This window comes from Dendrobates tinctorius, unplaced genomic scaffold (assembly GCF_039654945.1).
Source record: "Dendrobates tinctorius isolate UK_male_01 unplaced genomic scaffold, ASM3965494v1 ptg000114l, whole genome shotgun sequence".
Lineage (NCBI taxonomy): Eukaryota > Metazoa > Chordata > Amphibia > Anura > Dendrobatidae > Dendrobates > Dendrobates tinctorius.
The window spans coordinates 24654927-24678276 of NW_027361782.1; the positions used below are offsets into that span (position 1 = coordinate 24654927).

General features: G+C 44.0%; 1 protein-coding gene across 3 annotated transcripts in view; it reads left to right on the forward strand.

Annotated features, from left to right (window-relative positions):
• Positions 1-17858, forward strand: part of HDX (highly divergent homeobox) — a 65020-nt gene extending 47162 nt beyond the window's left edge. For all 3 annotated transcript variants that reach the window (XM_073589907.1, XM_073589908.1, XM_073589909.1), the window contains 2 exons: positions 16539-16661; positions 17434-17858. In XM_073589907.1, the coding sequence (XP_073446008.1) occupies positions 16539-16661; positions 17434-17559 (249 nt within the window). In that variant the 3' untranslated portion in view covers positions 17560-17858. The remainder of the gene's footprint in view (positions 1-16538; positions 16662-17433) is intronic.
• Positions 17859-23350: the final 5492 nt, after the last annotated feature.

A 23350-nucleotide genomic window follows, 5' to 3' on the forward strand; every position in this document is an offset into this window, starting at 1 on the left:
TGAGGCTGGTTTCACACTTGCGTTTTTTTCGCGGTATTTTAGCGCTAAATAGCGCATGCGTTTTTTTTTCCTATACTTTGCATGGGATGCGCTTATGTGCGCATACACATGCGTTTGTACGCGTTTTTCCGCGCATGCGTTTTTTTGCGGTATGCGCTCGGGCGCACAAAATGCAACCTGTTTTTTTACAGCAAGACACCCATTATAAGTCTATGGTGAGCATATGTGCGCATTGGCATGCTTATGTATGCGGTTTTTTGCACATGCGTTTTTTTTTTTTACCATTAGTTTAGACAATGGAATTTAGGGGTTTGGGTTAGAGTTAGGGTTAGTTAAGGGGGTTTAGGGTCAGGGTTAGGGTCAGGGTTAGGGTTAGGATCAGGGTATGGTTTGGTTAAGGGTTAGGGTCATGGTTAGGGTCAGGGTCAGGGTTAGGGTTAGGATCAGGGTATGGTTTGGTTAAGGGTTAGGGTCAGGGTTAGGGTTAGGGTTAGTAAAGTCATGGTTTGGGTTAGTGTGAGGGGCCACCTAATGTTGGAAAAAAACGCAAACGCACTAAAAACGCACTAAAAACGCATACAAACGCATAAAAACGCTGCGTTTTTTTCATGCATGCTCATAAAAATGCTTGAAAAAAACGCAGCATCTGTATGCGTTTGTATGCGTTTTTTCAATGCGTTTTTTGCGGGAAAAACGCGCTGCAAAAAAAAGCAAGTGTGAAACTAGCCTGAGGGTGCCAATACTTTTGCCTGGCCCATTTTTGGAGTTTTGTGTGAAATGATCAATGTTTGCTTTTTGCTTCATTCTCTTTTGTGTTTTTTCATTTAAGACAAATTAAATGAAGATAATAATACCAAAGAATTTGTGTTTGCAATCATTTTCAGGAAGAAACTGAGTATTATCTGACAGAATTGCAGGGGTGTCAATACTTTTGGCCACAACTGTAACTAAAAATTGACATGTGCATATGTATTCACAATGTCATGCTACTGCAGTGAAGTATAGTGCAACCTTGACCAGGGGGTGCTGATGAGGGAAGAGAGGTTGCACACACTGCATAGCAACACTGAGCAGCTGCACAAGCACCACCAGCTGGTGAAAGAGTGGTCAGACGAGCCGAGTCAGAAACAGGAGCAGAAGTCCCAGAGGTTACAGCAGTACACGTGGTCAGAAGCAAGCCAGGGGATCAGCAACAGTCGGAAGTGGATAAGACAAAGACAGAAGGTCCGAATGCAAGCCAAGTCAAAACCAGGGAGTCAACAAACTTACAGGGAAACACTGAGTCAGGACAGACAGAGGGAATAAACAGACACGGGACAAGTCAGGGATCACAGCAGGACAAATCAGGATATACCAGAGTCAGATACACATGCCGAAGGCAGAAATAAAGCTGACACCGCCTGCAGGATACAGCAGAGCTAAATAGCAAATTTGAAACCAGACTGAGGCTGAGAAAAGTTAATCCCTGAAATGACCAGACCGGGAACATGGAAAGACAGGACTCAAAACCCGGTTTGGGTCATGACACACCCCTTTTGAAATGCAGCCCCTAAAAATTTCTGGTGCAGGCAACTCCCTTCATAAGTCACATGCTTAGTGAGAGGACGTCCCCCTGTGTGTAATCTAAGTGTCACATGTCTGTCAGTATATACACTTTATCTTTTCTGAAACGCCACAGAGGCTGCAACACCATTAACAAGAGGCACCACTAACTAAACACCATGAAGACCAGGAAGAGCTCCAAACATCACCATGAAGACCAAGGAGATCTCCAGACAAGTCAGGGACAAAGTTGTTGAGAAGTACAAGTCAAGACTGGGGTATAAAAAATATCCCAATCTCTGATGATCCCCCTGGAGAACCATCAAATCCACAGTTATCAAATGGAAAGAACATGGTACCACAACAAACCTGCCAAGAGAGGGCGCTCACCAAAACCCTCAGCCCGGGCAAGGAGAGCATTAATCAGACAAGCAGCCCAGACCCAAAGGTAACCCTGAAGGAGCTGCAGAGTTCCTAAGCAGAGACTGGAGTATCTGTCCATACGACCACAATAAGCCATGAAAAAAGAGAAAAAGAAGCCAGCTCACCTGAAGGCATGTGTAGTGGATAGCCCGGACCACGTGCAGTCTTCACGCAGTAACCAAGCAAAAAGAAAAAAGGTCCAGCTTTGCAAATTCAAGTCCAATTTATTGTTAAAAACAAGTCCAAAACAGAGCAAAAAATGGTGTGTTCACATGAGTAACAAGTAGTAGATTACGTGTTTCGAACAATAACTTGTTCTTTCTCAAAGCGATTGTTCGAAACGCGTAATCTACTACTTGTTACTCATGTGAACACACCATTTTTTGCTCTGTTTTGGACTTGTTTTTAACAATAAATTGGACTTGAATTTGCAAAGCTGGACCTTTTTTCTTTTTCCTTACAATAAGCCATGCACTCCATAGAAGTGGCCTTTAAGGAAGAGTGGACAGAAAAAAACCTTTGCTTCCACACACAAATTTTAAGGCTCATTTTGAGTTTGCCAAAGACAAGTGGTAGACTCCCCAAATGTATGGAGGAAGGTTCTGTGGTCAGATGAGACCAAAGTTGAACATTTTGGCCACCAAGGTAAATGCTATGTCTATCGCCAAACCAACACAGATTATCACCCCAAAAACACCATCCCCACAGTGAAACATGGTGGTGGTGGTGGCAGCTTCATGCTGTGAGGATGTTTTTCAGCAGCAGGGACAGGGAAAATGGTCAGAGTCAAGGGGAAGATGGATGGTGTGAAATACAGGGATATTCGTGAGCAAACCATGTTTCAGTCTGTCAGTGATTTATGACTGGGATGGAGGTTTACCGTCCAACAAGACAATGACCCAAAGCATAGTGCTAAAGCAGCACTCGAGTGGTTTAAGGGGAAACGTGTAAATGTTTTGGAGAGGCCGAGTTACAGCCCAGACATTAATCCAGTTGAGAATCTGTGGTCAGACTTGGTAGATTACTGTTCAACAGAGAAATCCATCTAACGTGAAGGAGCTGGCGCAGTTTTGCCGTGAGGAATGGGCAATAATCCCAGTGGCAAGATATGAAAAGTTCCTAGAGACTTATCCAAAGCAACTTACAGCTGTAATTGCCACAAAAGGAAGCTCTACAAAGTACTGACTTTAGTGGGGTGAATAGTTATGCACACTGAAGTTTTCAGTTATTTTGTCCTATTTGTCGTTTGCTTCACAAGAAAAAGAAAACCAAATGTTCACAGTTGTCAGAATGTTCTTTAGGCCGGGGTCAGACTTGCGAGAAACTTGAACAAGTCTTGCACGTCAATACCCGGCACAGCCGCCGGCACTCGGATCGGAGCTTTCAGCTGCATGTATTTCTATGCAGCTGAACGCTCCGATCTGAGTGCCGGTGGCAGTGCCTCGGATTGATGTGCGAGACTCGTCCGAGTGTCCCGCAAGTCTGATCCCAGCCTTATATGAACTGATGCAAACCCGCAAAAAAAAAAAACACACTGAAATTCCATGGTGTGTGGTAACAAAACACAAAAATCCCAAGAGGGTTGAATACTTTTGCTAGCCACTGTATATTGAATGAAAAAAAATGTCAGCAAAGTGGTCACAAAAGACATCCTGAAAGATATCAGAAAAGACTCCTTAGGGAACAAACCGATCGAATCTTCTGCTTCAAAATCAATGTGGGCACATTAGCCTAAAACTTAGATCACTACAATTTATGGAAAAGGAGTTTTCTTGCACAGATGGCGCCCTCCATCACTATATTTTCTCATTGGGGGGTACTAGTAACACAAATGACTTGCTATGCATGTTCTATATTGTCGTGCAGGAATTCCCTAAACCCTTTAGTGGGGCACATGGACATGGGTTCACATCATACAATGCCACTTAATTACTTGCCATTAAAAAGTGGGGCTCTCCTTTAAAGACCTAGTTGCAGAACCGATTTCTCAGTCCTATTCCTACCAACAGTTTTGGAATCGGAAACATTGGAAAATCGGATTCCAGTAACAAAAATATTGTAGCACACATAATCGGATTCAGACGTCGGGGTGAAAAATGCAGAAGAAATCAGGGAGACAAAATGATCAGCTCCATGACCTGTATCTCCCAAAAACATCCAAACTTTGAACAGATATTTTTTCAAACATCTTTCTTGTTGGTTTATTTCTGTGGTGTGGGATATTAAAAAAAAGCATATAAAAATTACATCCAGAATGTATACAAAATTTCTGTTGTAGCAATCAAAAATGGACACACGAATGAAAAACTCCGAGCCGATGTCAAATCACAAGATGCCACCTCCAACGGCACGTCTGTTGTCATCTATGGTCTTAATTTTCCAGCTAAATCTAAACACCCGTGATAAATACGAGTCCTCCAATCGTTTGTAATTATTGATAGTCCCCAGCTCTTTGCTATTTTCTAAAAGTCTTTATTCTGCAAAACTGTATATTCAGACGTTAGAGGACGAGACTTAATGCTGCGATCGTCTTTTGGCTGCTGGTTGTGGGTTCGGGCGTTGTGCGGCGTTCCTGGGCTGCTGGACGCTTCTTTGATGAAATTTCTACATAACGAGCGTTTCGGGAGAATCTGTTTTCATTCTTTGTTAAACCAAGTTAAATGGATGTCATGGTAACAGCAGCTAGAGATTTGTGCTGCCAGGCTGGTGAAATCTCTTCTGTAATGCCACCATGTGTGCCCAGACCATCATCGTGATATGCCAGCAACCTTATAGTGAGGCATTACAGATCGGTGGAGACAGAAACACAAGAGCTATACACAATCCATCACATATGTCACTCTGGACGCTTGTTATCTGCTCCTGATCCATCATAAAACTATCAAAGAAAAACACCAATCCACAGATGATTCCTCAATAAGCCTACGTGAAGCCATGCTCGCCTCTACAATAATAACTACCATAATACTGCCCCTATGTACAAGACTATAACTACTATAATACTGCTGCTATATACAAGAATATAACTACTATAATACTGCTCCTATATACAAGAATATAACTGCTATAATACTGCCCCCTATGTACAAGAATATAACTACTATAATACTGCCCCTATGTACAAGACTATAACTACTATAATACTGCTCCTATATACAAGAATATAACTTCTATAATACTTCCCCTATTTGCAAGAATATTACTACTATAATACTGCCCCGATGTACAAGAATATAACTACTATAATACTGCTACCTATGTACAAGAATATAACTACTATAATACTGCTACCTATGTACAAGAATATAACTACTATAATACTGCTACCTATGTACAAGAATATAACTACTATAATACTGCCCCTATGTACAATAATATAACTACTATAATACTGCCCCTATGTACAAGAATATAGCTACAATAATACTGCCCCTATGTGCAAGAATATAACTACTATAATACTGCCCCCTATATACAAGAATATAACTACTATAATACTGCTCCTATTTATAAGAATATAACTACTATAATACTGCTCCTATTTACAAGAATATTACTACTATAATACTGCCCCGATGTACAAGAATATAACTACTATAATACTGCTCCCTATGTACAAGAATATAACTACTCTGTCAAAAAGTTTTTTATAATATCTAATCTGTGTCTCCTCCCATTCAGTTTCATCCCATTGCTTCTAGTCTTTCCTTGTGCAAATGAGAATAAAGTTGATCCTTCTACAATGTGACAGCCCTTTAGATATTTGTAGACAGCTATTAAGTCTCCTCTCAGTCTTCTTTTTTGCAAACTAAACAATCCCAAATCTTGCAACCTTTCCTCATAAGACAGGGTTTGCAGACCGGTCACCATTCTGGTTGCTCTTTTCTAAACTTGCTCCAGTTTGTTGATGTCTTTTTTAAAATGTGGTGCCCAAAACTGGACACAATATTCCAGATGAGGTCTGACCAAAGAGGAGTAGAGGGAAATAATGACTTCACGTGATCTAGACTGTATGCTTCTGTTAATACATCCTAGAATTGCATTTGCCTTTTTTGCTGCTGCATCACACTGTTGACTTATATTCAGTCTGTGATCTATTAGTATACCCAAGTCTTTTTTACATGTGCTGTTGCTTAGGCCTATTCCTCCCATTCTGTATATACTTTTTTCATTTTTATTGCCCAGATGTAGTACTTTGCATTTTTCCCTGTTAAAAACCATTCTGTTAGTTGCTGCCCACTTCTCCAGTTTATTTATATCTTTTTGAATCCTCTCTCTCTCTTCTCTAGTATTAGCTATCCCTCCTAGCTTTGTGTCATCAGCAAATTTAATCAGTTTACCCTCAATTCCTTCATCTAAATCGTTGATAAAGATGTTGAACAATACAGGGCCCAGGACAGAGCCCTGTGGTACCCCACTTGAGACATTCTTCCAACTGGATGTGCAGCCATTTACGACCACTCTTTGGGTCCGATCACTAAGCCAGTTGTGAATCCACCTAACAGTTGCCTTGTCCACTCCATACTTAGTCATTTTTTTCAATAAGGATTTTATGAGAATATAACTACTATAATACTGCCCCTATGTACAAGAATATAATTACTGTAATACTACTCCTGTGTACAAGAATATAACTACCATAATACTGCCCCTATGTACAAGAATATATCTGCCCCTATATACAAGAATATAACTACTATAATACTGCCCCCTATGTACAAGAATATAACTACCATAATACTGCCCCTATGTACAAGAATATAACTACTATAATACTGCTCCTATGTACAAGAATATAACTACTGTAATACTGCTCCTGTGTGCAAGAATATAACTACTATAATACTGCCCATATGTTCAAAAATACAACTACTATAATACTGCTCCTATGTACAAGAATACAACTACTATAATACTACTCCTGTGTACAAGAATATAACTACTATAATACTGCTCCTATGTACAAGAATATATCTACTATAATACTTCTATGTACAAGAATATAACTACTATAATACTGCTCCCTATATACAAGAATATAACTACTATAATACTGCTCCTATGTACAAGACTATAAACTAATCTATAAATCTCAATGTGGGTGTGTATGTATGTATGTCTGGGATTGGCATCCGCACCGTCGTAGCTACAGCCACAAAATTTTGCATAGTCACACGTCTGTACCCCGAGAGCGTCATAGGCTATGTTGTGAGGTGAAATTTTAACCCCGCGCATTCCAATTCACCAAACAATTTTGCCCCTATCTACATTATGGGGGGAAAAGTGTTGGAGGCAAATTGACAGCTGCCAGATGTGAACAAGGGGGACTTAAAGAATGAGCGCAATGGCGCCAAAGAGTATATACCGTACAGTTGCTAAGGTGGGGCCCTGACATGGGAAACTCACCACACACGGGGATATGAACACACACAAAATGCGCCACACACTACCACGTGCTTCAACACATATACCACCCTCAGCACACATTTCACCACACATACACCAACCACGCCACATAAAAGTCGAAACACAAAAGTCGCCACTCAAAACTCACCACGCTGTCCCAGAGCTGTTTAAAAGATGAAAAATGAGCTGTGATTGGTTGTTATCAGCAACAGTTTTCTTTGTAGACAGTTGTGGTAACTGAGGCCTATTATTCTTATCATTTCTATGGTGTTATCGTCCTCTGTAAAGCTGGAAATAACACAATTTATTACCGTGCCATCACAGACCACCCTCTGACACAGACTGCATGGGGAGCCCAGTATCACACAGAATAGGATTAGATACACGGCTCAGCAGTCAGTATCACACAGAATAGGATTAGATACACAGCTCAGCAGTCAGTATCACACAGGAGAGGATTAGATACACAGCTCAGCAGACAGTGTCACACAGGATAGGATTAGATATATGGCTCAGCAGACAGTATCACACAGGATAGGATTAGATACACGGCTCAGCAGCCAGTATAACACAGGATAGGATTAGATACACAGCTCAGCAGTCAGTATCACCCAGGATAGGATTAGATACACGGCTCAGCAGTCAGTATCACACAGGAGAGGATTAGATACACAGCTCAGCAGTCAGTATCACACAGGAGAGGATTAGATATATGGCTCAGCAGACAGTATCACACAGGATAGGATTAGATACACGGCTCAGCAGACAGTATCACACAGGATAGGATTAGATACACAGCTCAGCACACGGTATCACACAGAAAGTAGTATAATGGCATATTCTTCAGAGTAGCACGCCCCCGGTTCCCTTATCTTGCACCTGATGGGAACAGTCTGGTTTCATGACAGCCCATCGCAATTACAAAAATTTATCTTACAGCAACAAAAATGGAGAAACGAAACCTTCAGAGAATGGACAAAACGAAACTTCAGCCTTTATTTAATTTTAACCCTTCACACTCCCCCTAGATAATTTTTTTTAACACATGCAGCATCAGAGGTGCTATCCCAAGCTAACAGCTTGAGGGGTACTGGTCTTCACATGGCTGATGCTGTGTTATTAGTCATGGCTGTCGCGGCGCACCCGTCCCCCCTGTATACTGCAGTTCACGAATAACAATTTTTGATGACGGTGGTGGAGATCTTTTGTAGGTAGCCATGTGCTTGGCTTCAACATCTTCATCAAGTAGCCTTTTGAGATCGGTGCAGAGAAGAGCAGGGGCAACGACATCTTTGGTATCATCATTAGCTGTCATAGTGCAGAATTTCCTAATACATACAGAAATACACCAAAAAACAAGTTTTAGTATCACATATACAACAAGGATACAGGCAGCAATGTGTAACAAGCTTTGTAAGATCCCAGCTATCCAGCCCCCAATTCCGTTAAACCAATTGGCTGGATTGAGAAAGGAGAAGGTGTCTGACCACCAACTGTCCTTATTACGATGATTGTCTTTATCGTATTGCTCTCTGAGTCTTTGAATATCTTCTAACTTTAACTTTAACTTCTACCAATAATAATATGGAAAATGCGGAAAACCAAAACATTATGCTCCCTTCATTTGCTATTGGCTTGTTGGGTGATGAGGAGAACTTGATAGGGAACGTCATACAAGGGTTCTAGTCCGTGCTTCCTGACATGCCTCTTCACGACTACCAAATCACCAGGCTTCAGGTTATGACATGTGTCGGTTTCTGCTGAATCTGGAAAAGAAAAGAACACTAGAACATACAGTAGGTGTTAGCAAGATTTTTACTAAGCTGAATAACATATTGAACAGCACGGTCAGTCTCTTCTGATAACTGCTGAGGTTGGAAATTTGCAACTGGGGGCCTAGTACCAAACAATATCTCATATGGGGACAGGCTATGTTTTGCAATAGGGGTAGTACGAATGTGGTATAGTACAATATGTAGGAGCTCTGGCCATGGAGCCTTAGTCTCCTGCATCATTTTGGTCAATTGTCCCTTCAGTGTGCCATTCAACCTCTCAACTTTCCCACTGGATTGTGGGTGGTACGGAGTATGGAGGGCTACAGTGGATCCAAGCATTGTCAGAACTTCTTGGTACACATGAGAAGAAAAGGCCGGGCCTTGGTCACTTTCAACAACTTCTGGAACCCCATATCTGCATATGACTTCCATCACCAGTTTCTTCGCTGTGGTTTTTGCAGTCATGTTGGTAACAGGGAATGCTTCCGGCCAACTGGAGAACAGTATTCATACCTTCCAGACTTAGGTAACGTGATATGGTCCACCTGGAGCCTTTGGAAAGGATAGTCGAGCTTAGCAAGATGCTTCGGGGGTACACGTTGAAGTTGACCGGGATTACAAGTCTGACAGATATTACAGGCACGGTTGAGCGCTGTCAAAACTGTGGAAATTCCCGGGGCCCAGTAGAATTTTTGCACCAGTTCGAGGGCCTGATTCTTTCCTCGATGTATAGGTCCATGTGCCCATATGGCAATAGCAGGGTACATCCGCTTAGGGAGATACACAAGTCGGTCCTTTTTCCAGAGACCATTATCCATTTGTGCCCCATCAGTCTTCCATTGCTTCACCTCTTCCTTTAGAGACATTCTCTGCATCGTCATTAAGCAGTCTCGCTGGGTCCGACAGAAAACTTCAGTCTGTTGTAGATCATCAGGTTCTTGTAGGGTCAATGCTTCTTGTAACTGTTTACGTTGAGAGTGTGTGGTCACCACAGTTGGTATGGTTGGTTCAACGGGTAAAAGAGCGGCGGCTTTTGCTTGCATATCCGCAAATGTGTTGCCAACAGTCTGTGGACTGTTCCTAGGACCGTGCGCCTTAATTTTGATAATGGCCACCTGAGTAGGTAATTTGATTGAGTCCATGAGGGTTTTAACAGCTTCAGCATTTTTCACTGGGGTTCCAGCAGTAGTAATAAACCCTCGATTGGCCCATAGAGCCCCAAAATCGTGAGCAATACCAAATGCATACCGTGAGTCAGTGTATATATTAGCCCGTCTGTTCTTGGCCAAAGTACATACAGTAGACAGAGGCTGGAGTTCTGCTTCTTGTGCTGACTGTGAGGGCGGGAGTGCAGCTGCGTGCACTACAGTGTCCTCTGTGGTAACAGTATATCCCGTGTGGAATCTACCAAACTCATCAGCATATCTTGAACCATCCGTGTATAACACCAGATCAGGATTTGGGAGTGGATTCTCACTGACATTCGGTGGAGTAGCTGTTTCTTCAGTCAAAAGTTGGGAACAATCATGTTGGAGGTAATCCTCATCAGTGCCATCTTTCCTTATAGTTCATTATACTGTCTTTCAAGGCATTGTAAATGGGTTGCATTATGCAGGATGCATCCGGTATCCACTGACAAAAATAAGTGCATAGTCCAAGAAAACGCTGGAGTTCAGTTTCATCTAGTTTCATCTTTTGGGAAAGGAAGGGAGCTGACAGCTATTTTTCTTTCTTCTGCGAGGTGTCTGGCACCCTGAAGGAGACAGTCACCCAAGAATATCACTTGACCAAGGCAGAACTGAAGTCTCGAGGCCGAAACCCAACAGTTCAGTGCTGCCAGATGCTTGAGGAGGCTAACAGTGGCAACAATGGCAAAAGACACCTGCTCATATTTTTTTTTTTTTTGCAAACTGGTTGGGACTGTTTTGGGCCCCTTGTGGCATCTGTGGGAAAGGCATGAAAAATACAGATTTCCTCACTGTCTTCATCTACATAGGGATTATATAACGTAAGAGCCATCTGACCATCATCTTGGAATTGTATTCTGGAGCGGAACTGTGATAATAAATCTGCTCCTAGTAAATTTACAGGACATGTGGGAGAGATTACAAACTGAATAGTAACCTCGGGGAAGGGTTTTATGAGGTTTATAAAAGTATATTAATTGGGTCTGCCATCTACCCCGATGAAAACAGCGGCCTGTATGACAATCTCTCTGAAAGTGTCCGAATCGGGCACAGCGCCAGAATTGCTGACGAGAATTAGCAGGGTTCCCAGTCATAGGATTGGAAGAGATATTGGAGCGCGGGAGCTGGAGTTTGAGGGGGAGCTGTGTGTTCACAGCTGCAGTGGGGGCGATGGGAGGGGGCTGGAGCAGCTACGGCTGCTAGCTTGTTTTTTTTTTTTTCCTCTCTCTCTGCTGAACAGAGCGGGTTACAGTCTTCTGAAAACTTTTTTTTTTTCTCTGGATCTGGGAAATGGAAGGGGGTGGATACTCATAACCACTAGCAATAGTAGGCATAACGGGGACTAAGGCTGGCGGCGGATGATAATAGGTACCATCAGCAAAGGTGGGGGCTGCTACTCCCGGTCTCCTTGTACAATTGTCATCTAGCAGGGAGACCTCAAATTCTTACTTTTAACTATTTGTCTGCCTGACACATTAGTATCAATCTCAGTTCCTTCTTAACCAATCACTTTCTCACACCACAGTCACTTTCTTGAACCACAGTACATCCAGTCCTTGCCATAATAATAGACAATTTTTCCTTCTTCAACATAGCAGTAACAGAAACAATCAGAATTCACTTCCTCTGTTCTTCCTAACACCTTCGTCACACAATTCATGTGCCAAGCCACAAAATTCTTCTTTTCCTTCCACGGATTCTCTCATTTAGTGCTAAATATCCTTACTTCAGTTGTGCACAGTTCTGGAGCGGCCGTATCAGTCTGTTCCACAGGGTCAATAATCCCTCTCTGGGATTGCCCAAAATTCAACGCGGTACTCAGTGAAAGGAGGAGGGCGTCTCAGACTATCCCTCCGGACACCTCTGGTTATATATATCTATATATACCTAAGTTACGTATCCTACCCAGTCTTTGATCACATCACCACGCCTGACTCTGAAAGTGAATTCAGGATTTCTGGATATTTTGACTATAAAGAGAGCCACAATCATTGGTCAATCCGGGGTGTCCGTCCCTTATGAGTTACGGTTCGAGCACTGGGCCCCCAACGGGACTGCACCTCTATATGATTCCACACATGAATCACCCCACCACGGGAACAAACCTCAGATCCTCTTTGCAGCATCAAGCACAGGAAAACCACACCAATGGTCAGTCTGAACAATATAACTGCCAACTTACCGTGGTTGTTGTGGGGGATGATCAGTCCCAATTTTCCAGCACCTGTGTCCACTCTGAGGGTCCTTTGTCTTGCTGTCCTCCGGGGGCAGAGGCGCCCCTATTCGGGGGCCCCACGTTGGGCGCCAGCTGTCGGGGTAGCTAATGAGGGAGGGCTAAATTAACCCTTCACGTTTGAGCCAGTGATGTCCAAATTATTCCACAGAGTGTTGCTAGCAACTCAAATGACCACACGGAGACGGGGGTCTCTGTACGGGAGGATCGAGACAGATCACTAAGCCCCTTTATTTTAGTCACTTCTTTTATAACATTTTGCTTAATTATGCAAAGTTCTCAACTACCAATAACATCATTTCACTTTATAAGCCAATAATATTGCAAGAAAACCGGAAACTACATATATGTCCGTATCCAAATAGAAAGTAGTATAATGGCATATTCTTCAGAGTAGCACACCCCCGGTTCCCTTATCTTGCACCTGATGGGAACAGTCTGGTTTCATGACAGCCCATCCCAATTACAAAAATTTATCTTACACAAACAAAAATGGAGAAACGAAACCTTCAGAGAATGGACAAAACGAAACTTCAGCTTTGATTTTAGTTTTAACCCTTCACACCACTTTGAACAAGTTACATACACTTTCTTTTATCCAATCAGGCTTATTTTCAAAACCCCAAAATTCAAGACATTGAACTTGAGAACAGTAAAGTGGTTTTGCAATAGAAATGAATAAGTGGAGACTCTAAAGTAATTTTAAACTGATTTTTCCAGGTTATTTTTGGTGCAGAACTCCTCTACCAAACATCGTGTGCTCCTCAGATGGTTTATAAAATCACTCTATTACACTTCTGGTGATAATGAAATGACTTGTAAATTATTGAGATAAAGTTCCTTCTGGAAGTTTTTATTGTAAACAAATAAATATGAAATTTACTGGAAAAAAATCTGAGGTTTTCAGTCCAATGTTTATTTTGCATTAATTACATTTTCTCTTTATCAAATCTGTAGCAAATAAAAGGGAAACTGATTACGGTATTTCCTTTAAGTTGAGTAGCTTTCAGCAATAGAATTTACGGGGATGATGGAGCGTGCACTATCGGACCTAGGTAAACTGCTGATCAAATGCTTAGTGTGAATGTCGCCTGCATGGCATCCACCCAAAGCATTGTGTTCCATGCAATACATTAGCTCTGTAGAACAAGGTCCTACCCTGTGCAGCAGCAGCTCTCTACTCTGTGCCAGCAGCAGCTCTACTCTGTGCAGCAGCTCTCTACTCTGTGCAGCAACAGCTGTCTACTCTGTGTAGCTGCAGCAGCTCTCTACTCTGCAGCAGCAGCTTTATACTCTGTGCAGTTGCAGCAGCTCTCTCTCTGCAGCAGTTCTCTCCTCTGTGCCAGCAGCAGCTCTATTTTGTGCAGCAGCGTGTCTCTTCTGTATGCAGCTCTCTACTCTGTGCAGCAGTAGCTCTCTACTTTGTGCAGCAAGCAGCAGCTCTACTCTGCTGCAGCAGCCCTCTACTGTCTGCAGCTCTCTACTCTGTGCAGCAGCTCTCTACTGTCTGCAGCGCTCTACTGTCTGCAACTCTCTACTGTGTGCAGCAGCAGCTCTACTCTGTGTGTCAGAAGCAGCATCTCTCTACTCTGCAGCAGCTTCTTTGTACTCTGTGTAGCAGAATCTGCTGCTTTCTACTCTGTGCAGCAGCTGCTCTTTACTCTGTACAGCAGAAGCTGCTGCTTTCTACTCTGTGCAGCAGCTAATCTCTACTCTGTGCAGCAGCAGCTGCTCTCCACTCTGTGCAGCAGCTGCTCTGTACTCTGTGCAACAGAAACGGCTGATCTCTACTCTGTGCAGCAGCTGTTCTCAACTCTGTGCAGTAGCAGCAGCTGCTCTCTACTCTGTGCAGAAGCAGCAGCTGCTCTCTACTCTGTGCAGCAGATGCTCTACAAGTTAGAAGAATTTTGTAGACCCTCTCTTACCTCCAATAACCTAACAGGAAATAATAAGGTAATAACACGCCATTTCACTGCATACTGTAAAGTGAGATTATTCTACAGTAGAGTCTGTAATGTATCCTGTTTGGCCACTAGGTGACAGCACTGAAACATATCACGGCTTTGCAAAAATAGATTTAATAAAAAATCGAGAGGTATAATAAAAAAATCTAGAGAAATTGTTGATTTTTGGGGTCCGATAAACATGTGGCCAGCAATTATCATGGACACTTCTGCCATCCATGTCATGTGTGATGCACTTCACCAAGTGGTAATTCTGATATGGGGAATCACAGAATGAGATAGTAAAAATTCTAAGTTGCTTAGGTGAACCCGCAGAGGCTCAGTCAGGTTGAAATTATTTATAAAGAAGGCTTTCCTACATGTTTGTTACTAGTAGTTGGATCTGTCATTGCAACCTTTGTAAAATTTTGACAAAAAAGCTTGTTACTTGTGTGCTAATTGTGTCCTAAGTAGAGATGGGCAAACCCAAACAATAAAGTTCAGTGTCCATACTGAACACGGACTTCACCAGGAAGTCTATGTTACTGTTCGGGTTCACCCCTCCCCCCCTGAACACCCGGTGTTTGTCGTGCTGTCATGTGCATGTCAGCGCGGCAGCACCGCTTCTGATTGCCAGTGAAATCATCCCCGCTGGTCAGAGAGCCATGGTTCCCATGCTGTCAAAAGACAGCATGAGCGCTCAGCTGTGATCGGAGATATAAAGTTTACCTCGGGTCACTGGTGTCAGCTGATGAGACTACTGATCCCATCATCCGAGCTTGCTGCTGCTAATAACAGCGAGAGCAGGAGCGGCTGATGGGAGTTTTCATCAGCCGGCACCTGCATTGTAAATAAATAATTAAAAAAAACCAGTGTGGGGTCCCCCCATTTTTGACAATCAGCCAAGCTAAAGCTGACAGCTGGGGGCTGGTATTCTAAGGCTGGTAAGGAGCCATGGATATTGGCCCTCCAAGGGTAAAAATAGCAGCCCCCAGCCACCCAGAAAAGGCACATCCATTAGATGCGCCAATTATGGCACTTTGCCCGGATCTCCCCACTTACCCTGTAGCAGTGACAAGTGGGGTTCATATTTGTGGGGTTGATGTCACCTTTGTATTGTCTGGTGACATCAAGCCCATGGCTTAGTAATGGAGAGGCGTCTATAAGACACTTATCCATTACTAATCATATAGTTACATGGTAAATAGAGACACAGCCAGAATAAAGCCCTTTATTTAAAATAAAGCTAAACACACTTTTACTTTTTTATTTAAAAATAACAAATACAGTTATACTCACCTAACACCTATTCCACCAAAGCTCTCGTTGTCATGGAATAAAACAAAAATAAAAAAACAACCATATCCCTCACCTGTCCGTCGTTCTGTCTCACGCCGTAAATGGTGCCAAGATGCGACCGTCTAGGCTAAGAACTGAATGAGCTGCTGCGGCACAGCCTCAGTGACCGACTGTGACGTCATCAAGATTACTTCTGGTTACTGAGGTTGCGGTTCCAGCCAGGCTGAACTGTGGTGACCTCGGGAAGATCCCCGCTAGCAACGTTAGAGTTTCTCACAGCGCAGAAGCCGGCTGATGAATACTCCCATCAGCCACTCTTGCTCTCACTGTTATTAGCGGCAGCAGGCATCGCCTAATGGGAGCAGTATTCCTATCAACTGACACCAGTGACCGGAGGTAAACTTTATACCTCCGATTACAGCTGCGCGCTCAAGCTGTTTTTTGACAATGGGTACCGTGGCTTTCTGACCGGCGGGATGATTTCACGGTCGATCAGAAGCGGTGTTTGCTGCGCTGTCATGCACATGACAGCAAAGCAAACACTGGATGTTCGGGCCCCACATTCATGTGAATGGGGTTCGGGTCTGGGTACTGTTCTGGTACCCGAATCCAAACTTTGTAACTGCAGATGCCGGATCCAAACATCTAGGTATCCGCCCATCTCTAGTCCTAAGTTACAATGATCTGCCTGGTTATGGTGCAGTTTACTCAGTCTCCTCTGTCAATGCAGAATGAAGAAGTGAGATACATGGAGAGCGAGCTGGAAAGATACAAGCAGCAGTATGCGGAGCTGCAGGCCTTCACCAGAACCCTGATATGTGCCGTCAAATCAAACGACCGGGAACAACAACAGGTAGGGACATAACCCAAGTTACCTTCATCTCAGCTCCTGACACTGCTCTGGGCTGCACTGATTTCTCGAAAATAAGAGTTTGTCAGTTTGTTTATATATATTACAAGATTTATCCTGTACTGATCCTGAGTTACATCCTGAAATATGCTCCAGAGCTGCACTCACTATTCTGCTGGTGCAGTCACTGTGTACATACATTACTGATCCTGTACTGATCCTGATTTACATCCTGTATTATACTCCAGAGCTGCACTCACTATTCTGCTGGTGCAGTCACTATGTTCATACATTACATTACTGATCCTGAGTTACCTCCTGTATTATACTCCAGGGAAGCACTCACTATTCTGCTGGTGCAGTCACTGTGTACATACATTACTGATCCTGATTTACATCCTGTATGATACTCCAGAGCTGCACTCACTATTCTGCTGGTGCAGTCACTGTGTACATACATTACATTACTGATCCTGAGTTAGATCCTGTATTATACCCCAGAGCTGCACTCACTATTCTGCTGGTGCAGTCACTGTGTACATACATTACAGATCCTGAGTTACATCCTGTATTATACTCCAGAGCTGCACTCACTATTCTGCTGGTGCAGTTACTGTGTACATACATTAGATTACTGATTCTGAGTGACATCCTATATTATACTCCAGAGCTGTTGATGGTATGAGGAACTTGAGGATCTTTGTAACAATCCAATGCGACTATTCATTAATATTCTAAAAATTGAGCTCTTGCATCTTTTTCTTTATTAATGCAGATTCTGGTCACAGAGCCTCCTCTAGAACTGGAAGAAATGGATTACAGCCACACATCTCCCGATCTGGACGATACCTCATACAGTATTTCCTCCATGTCTGAGAAGAACAACCCAGACAGTGTGTGAACGCTGACACTCCAGAAACAAAAGAACTGATGGATTTTACAGAAATAAAAAAAAAATAAAAAAAAAATCCCTAACTTATTTTCATCAAATGGAAATAGAATCTATTTTGCATCATGGAAATATAATCACAGAGGAAATAAACCTATCGCATTGAGGAAACGCGTCCGTAGATTTACAGGCAGATCTGTGATCACTGGAATCGTTTATCCAATCAGTGATCACAATGAAACGTTTTTGAATGTATTTGTCCCTTTTAAGAACATTTTTCCCAATAATCCAAAAATTTACATTAATTATCAGCTGTGGTGTCTTTGTCTTCTGTCCATTTCTTTACTTGTATCTGTTTTCTGAAAGAAGTGTCAGCAAATCTCTTAAGTTTACCTGCTAATACTCCCCCCCCCCCCCCACACACATTTAGATCCCTACATAAAGATGCAGCATTCCCCACTCCCCTAAACGTCAAACAACCCTTTAATCCAAATCCTTGAAATTTTGGTTTCTACGCTGTTGCAGTTTGTGGCTGTTTTCTCCATGACAACTATTTTCTCACGCTAGCGATTATGTTAGGCATCATCATCTTTTTATAGCGTTCTCCCTGCACTGCACAGGTAAGATTTGTCAGGTGCTCATGGTCTTGTATGAACGAAGGGTCCGATCCATCATTTGTGGGTTTTCTAAGCCACTTTTTCATTTTTAACTGATGGTTTTTGCCTTTGTTTTTTTGACGCGACATTCATAAAAAAAAATTCCTGTGATTCACACATTTTACAAAATGTCACAAACAGTTATACACTTTACATAAAATCTCTCTGGAGTAGAGCTACACCAATTTTTTTTTTAAATTCACATTTCTCCAATCAGTCTGAAACATCTGGAAAAGCCACATTTGGCATAAAAAGCAGAAAAGTAAACCACAAAAGACTTCGTGAAAAAAGGTGCAAATTGAGAGGTACTCATGGCAAAAATCTAATGGAAGAGTGGTAATTAATTGGGTCCTATGTTCAAACCACAATAAGGACGCATTGAAAATAATTAAAGGCGCAGATACATCATGACCAGCATTGCTCACGTCCTGGAGTCAGGGGCACCTCATTCACTAAGGCTAGGTTCACATAGCGTTAATGCAGTCCGATCAACTCAAAGCGTTGATGGACTGCATTAACGCTACTCCCTAACGCGATCGAGTTATGTGATCGCGCTAATGCAGATGCTTCATCTGCGCTAGCAGTGACGGACCCTCGGACGCGGTCTGCACAGATTGATGGCACATCGCTAACACATGCCGATTATGACATGCGTTAGCAATGCGCTCGTCTATAGCAGTGTATGGGTGCGTTAACGCATCTGTTACATAGCGTTAATGCCGCTATGTAACGGATGCGTTAAACGCACCCCCTAATTGCAATATGAACCCAGCCTAAGAGACACATGTCTGTTAATGAACTGGGTACATCTGAAAAGTGGCGTTCACCCCACCACAAATATTTCTGTAGGCACGTCGCAGCTCATCATGAATTTGATGAACGGGTATCACCATGTCCTGTTGCACCCCCATCCTGCCCCAGCTCCCCCAACTTTAACGGAACTGCCCAAAGCTTGTGAGAAAAAGCAAAAAGTTTCAAAAATGTGTCTACTTTTCCAAGCGTTTAATCGCTTTAATGAATTAGGGCCTTCTGTTGGTGACCACAAATCTTAGGCTGTGTTCACACATTGTGTGCAATTGTGTTTTTTCCATTGCTCCTTCTTACCACAATTTTCAAAAGTCAACAACAAGTATGTGGTCCTTTAAAAACATTGCCTTGTGCAATGTGTGAGTGCAGCCTAAATGATTATCGGGAATGAGCGCTCATGATAATTGGCATGTCTAAACACACTGCCAACACCTGACACATGAGTATAAGGATTGTTTGTTGGGTGAAATGATTTCTTAGGCCAGGGTCACACTTGTGAGTGCAATGCGAGAAACTCGCACCTCAATACCCGGCACTGCCGCCGGCACTCGGGACTGGAGAGTGCGGCTGCATGTCTTTCTATCCAGCTAAATGCTCCAGTCCGTACCACAGGCGGCAGTGCCGGGTATTGAGGCAAGAGACTCTCCCGAGTTTCTCGCATTGCGCTCGCAAGTGTGACCCTGGCCTTAGGATGAAATTATACTAGTTGATGATCACTGATCAGTAACATCAGTTTAAAGCTGTTCGTCTGTTGAGACTGAACGGATATCCTGTTCCATTCACCATAATCATGCATAGGAAATTGAGAAAAGGGTGTGACTCCCCCAAAACTTTTTATGTGTCAATGAAGCTGTGCGAGGCTCAACAGGATTCACATGTGGACAATCTGTAGCTACTGTTGTTCTTTTATTTATGTAGGAAATATTTAGAGAATTCCTGGGCATTGAATGAAATCTCGATCATTTCAAGAGTGATACCCAAGTGTCATGTCGGACGCTGTTCACACCACAGCATCCGGCAGGCAGAGGTAGTTCCACCTCCAGCCACTATAGCCTCAGTGGCGCCGGTTTAATCTTCAGGCTCTCGGGGGTTAATCCTGCTGGAGACCAGGTTGGAAGGTTAGTCACGCCCACGGTCTTTAAATAGTCATACTGGCATATGGGCGTCGCCGATTATAGCTTGTGTTTCATACCAAGTGGTTCCGGTCTGGAGTGGAGGTGTTCAAGAGAGAGAGATTCATATCTGGTGTCGTATGATCCGTCGTTATCCTTTCTCCTTCCCATATTTGTGTTTAGTTGTTCCCTGTTCACATTACTGTTTATTCCTGTGTGTGTGCGGCGCAGTGCAGTTTAAGTTCTCCCTGTCTGTCATTATTTGTGTGGGAGCTTTGGTGGTGTGACTCCTCACTGGGTGGAGGGTGGAGGGTTAAGTGCAGGGCTGAGCAGGAGATAAGGAAAGGTCAGAGGCTCAGGCATTTGCACCTTCAGCAAAAACCCTGGGTTGAGGGTCAGACAGGGTTTCCCCTAGTAAAAGGGACACCACAGGGGCCCCGGGTATTTCAGCCTTAGTTGAACTAAGCCCCCGTGACATTATAATCGGCCCACATTTTTTCAGGAGTCCATGGATCCATTAGATTCCATAACCCGCCAGTTGGCGGCGCTGTCCATACAGGTCTCCGAGTTGAAAGGGGCAGTTCAGCAGCAGGGCCTGGTAGTAGCAAAGGTGCAAACGGCATCTGCAGGTATCGGTGCAGAGCCGAAGTTTCCGCTGCCAGAACGATTTTCAGGCGATCGCAGCAAATTTGTCGTATTTCGGGAGGCCTGCAAATTATACTTCCGCATGCAGCCAATATCCTCAGGTAATGAGGCCCAGCGAGTAGGGCTGGTGTTGTCATTACTGAGTGGTGACCCCCAAGCATGGGCATTTTCCTTACCAGCTGACTCTGCTACATTTCATTCGGTCGATAATGTTTTTTCTGCCCTCGGGCTCATTTACGATGACCCTGACCGACTGGCTCTAGCGGAATCTAAAATCCGCGCCCTCCGCCAGGGGGAGCGCTTGGCAGAAGACTATTGTTCGGAATTTCGCCGCTGGGCTGTAGACACACAGTGGAATGACCCAGCACTGCGGAGCCAGTTTATTCATGGGGTATCAGGGAGGGTGAAACAAGCCCTCCTGATGTATGAGACTCCGGCATCATTGGAGTCTGCCATGAGTTTGGTGATACGTATTGATCGCCGTTTTCGTCAGGGGGCACAGGAGACGCTACCTCTGGGGGAAAACAGAGGTGCAGGTGTGGTTGAAGTAGATGAGTCCCCTGAACCTATGCAGATTGCTGGCGTGGCACAGGTTCAGCCTCGCGCTCCGGGATTCCGGAAGCCCGGAGCATGTTTCTACTGTGGTAAAGGAGGTCATTATGTTAACGTTTGCCCGGTACTACCTAAGAGGGTCACACCGGCGGAAAACTGTTAAGCTCAGAGGGTATGGAGGAGACCCAACTGAGCGTATGCATATCCTCCATGATGGTATCTCAATGTATGCTCCCTGCCAAGGTTATTATCGCCGGCAGAGAGCTACCTATATCAGTGTTTGTGGATAGCGGTTCCGCCACCAATCTCATAGATGAGGAGTTTGCACACACCGCCGGGTTTAAGATCGAAAAACTTCCTCACCCCATACAGGTGGTGACCATTAATGCTGTTCCCCTCCCTCAAGGGGAGATTACTGAGTTTGTGGCAGAGGTGAAACTCCACATTGGGGTCCTACATTCTGAGTCGGTTACATGTAGGGTCCTCCGTAATCTCCCAGCTCAAATGGTCCTGGGTTTTCCATGGCTGTCCAGGCACAACCCGGTAATTGATTGGAAAACTCAGGACATAGTACAATGGAGTGGTTTCTGCCAAGACAATTGCTTGGCCACATGTGTGTCCGCCGTGACGCCCAGCCTGCCGGAGGCTTTGCAGGATTTCGCGGATGTTTTCTCTGAGAAGGGTTGCTCAGAACTGCCTCCACATAGAGCCTATGACTGTGCTATTAGGTTAAAACCCGGGGCCAAATTACCTAAGGCCAGGATGTTTAATATTTCTGGTCCTGAGAGACAAGCTCTGAAAGACTACATCGCGGAGAGTCTGAGCAAAGGTCACATCCGGCCTTCGTCCTCGCCTGTAGCCGCGGGGTTTTTCTTCATTAAGAAGAAAGATGGGGGGTTACGCCCGTGTCTGGATTTCCGAGAGTTAAACCAGATTACTATCCATGATCCCTACCCAATGCCGTTGATCCCGGATTTGTTCAACCAGGTAGCGGGGGCGAAATGGTTTTCCAAGCTGGACCTCAGGGGGGCGTATAACCTCATAAGGGTCCGTCAGGGGGATGAGTGGAAGACGGCGTTTAACACTCCTGAGGGTCATTTTGAGAGTCTGGTTATGCCGTTTGGGTTGACCACCGCGCCTGCCGTTTTCCAACATTTTATTAATGATGTATTTGCTCATGTCCTGGGGAGATTTGTGATTGTATACCTGGATGATATCCTCATTTATTCTAGCGATCGGGACACTCATTTGGAGCATGTTAGGCAGGTGTTACAGTTGCTCCGGGAGAACCAGCTCTATGCTAAGCTGGAAAAATGTTTATTTTTTGTCCAGGAGTTGCCCTTTTTGGGATATATTGTGTCCGCAGCCGGTTTTAAAATGGACACCGCTAAGGTGCAAGCGGTGTTGCAATGGGAGAGGCCGGAGAGTCTGAAAGCACTCCAGCGGTTCCTTGGGTTTGCGAATTATTATAGGAAATTTATAAAACACTTTTCGACTGTCGCCAAACCGCTCACGGACATGACAAAGAAGGGTGCCGATCTGGCGAACTGGCCTGAGGTGGCTATACGTGCATTTGAGCGTCTGAAGAATAGTTTTGCTTCAGCCCCCATTCTGGTGCAACCAGACGTGTCTAAACCTTTTGTGGTAGAGGTTGATGCGTCGGAGGTGGGAGTGGGGGCAGTACTGTCTCAAGGCTCGTCCTTGAGCGAGATGCATCCATGCGCCTACTTCTCCAAGAAGCTGTCGCCGGCCGAACGGAATTATGATATCGGCAACAGGGAGTTGTTGGCCATCAAACTGGCTTTTGAGGAATGGCGACACTTCTTGGAGGGGGCGGCTCACCAGGTCACAGTTATCACCGACCATAAGAATCTGCTCTACCTGGAGTCGGCCAAGCGTCTGTCTCCTAGGCAGGCTCGCTGGGCATTGTTTTTTACTCGTTTCAATTTTCTTGTGACGTACCGTCCCGGGGCTAAAAACACCAAGGTGGATGCTTTGTCTAGGTGTTTTCCGGGGGGAGAACCTCGGGAA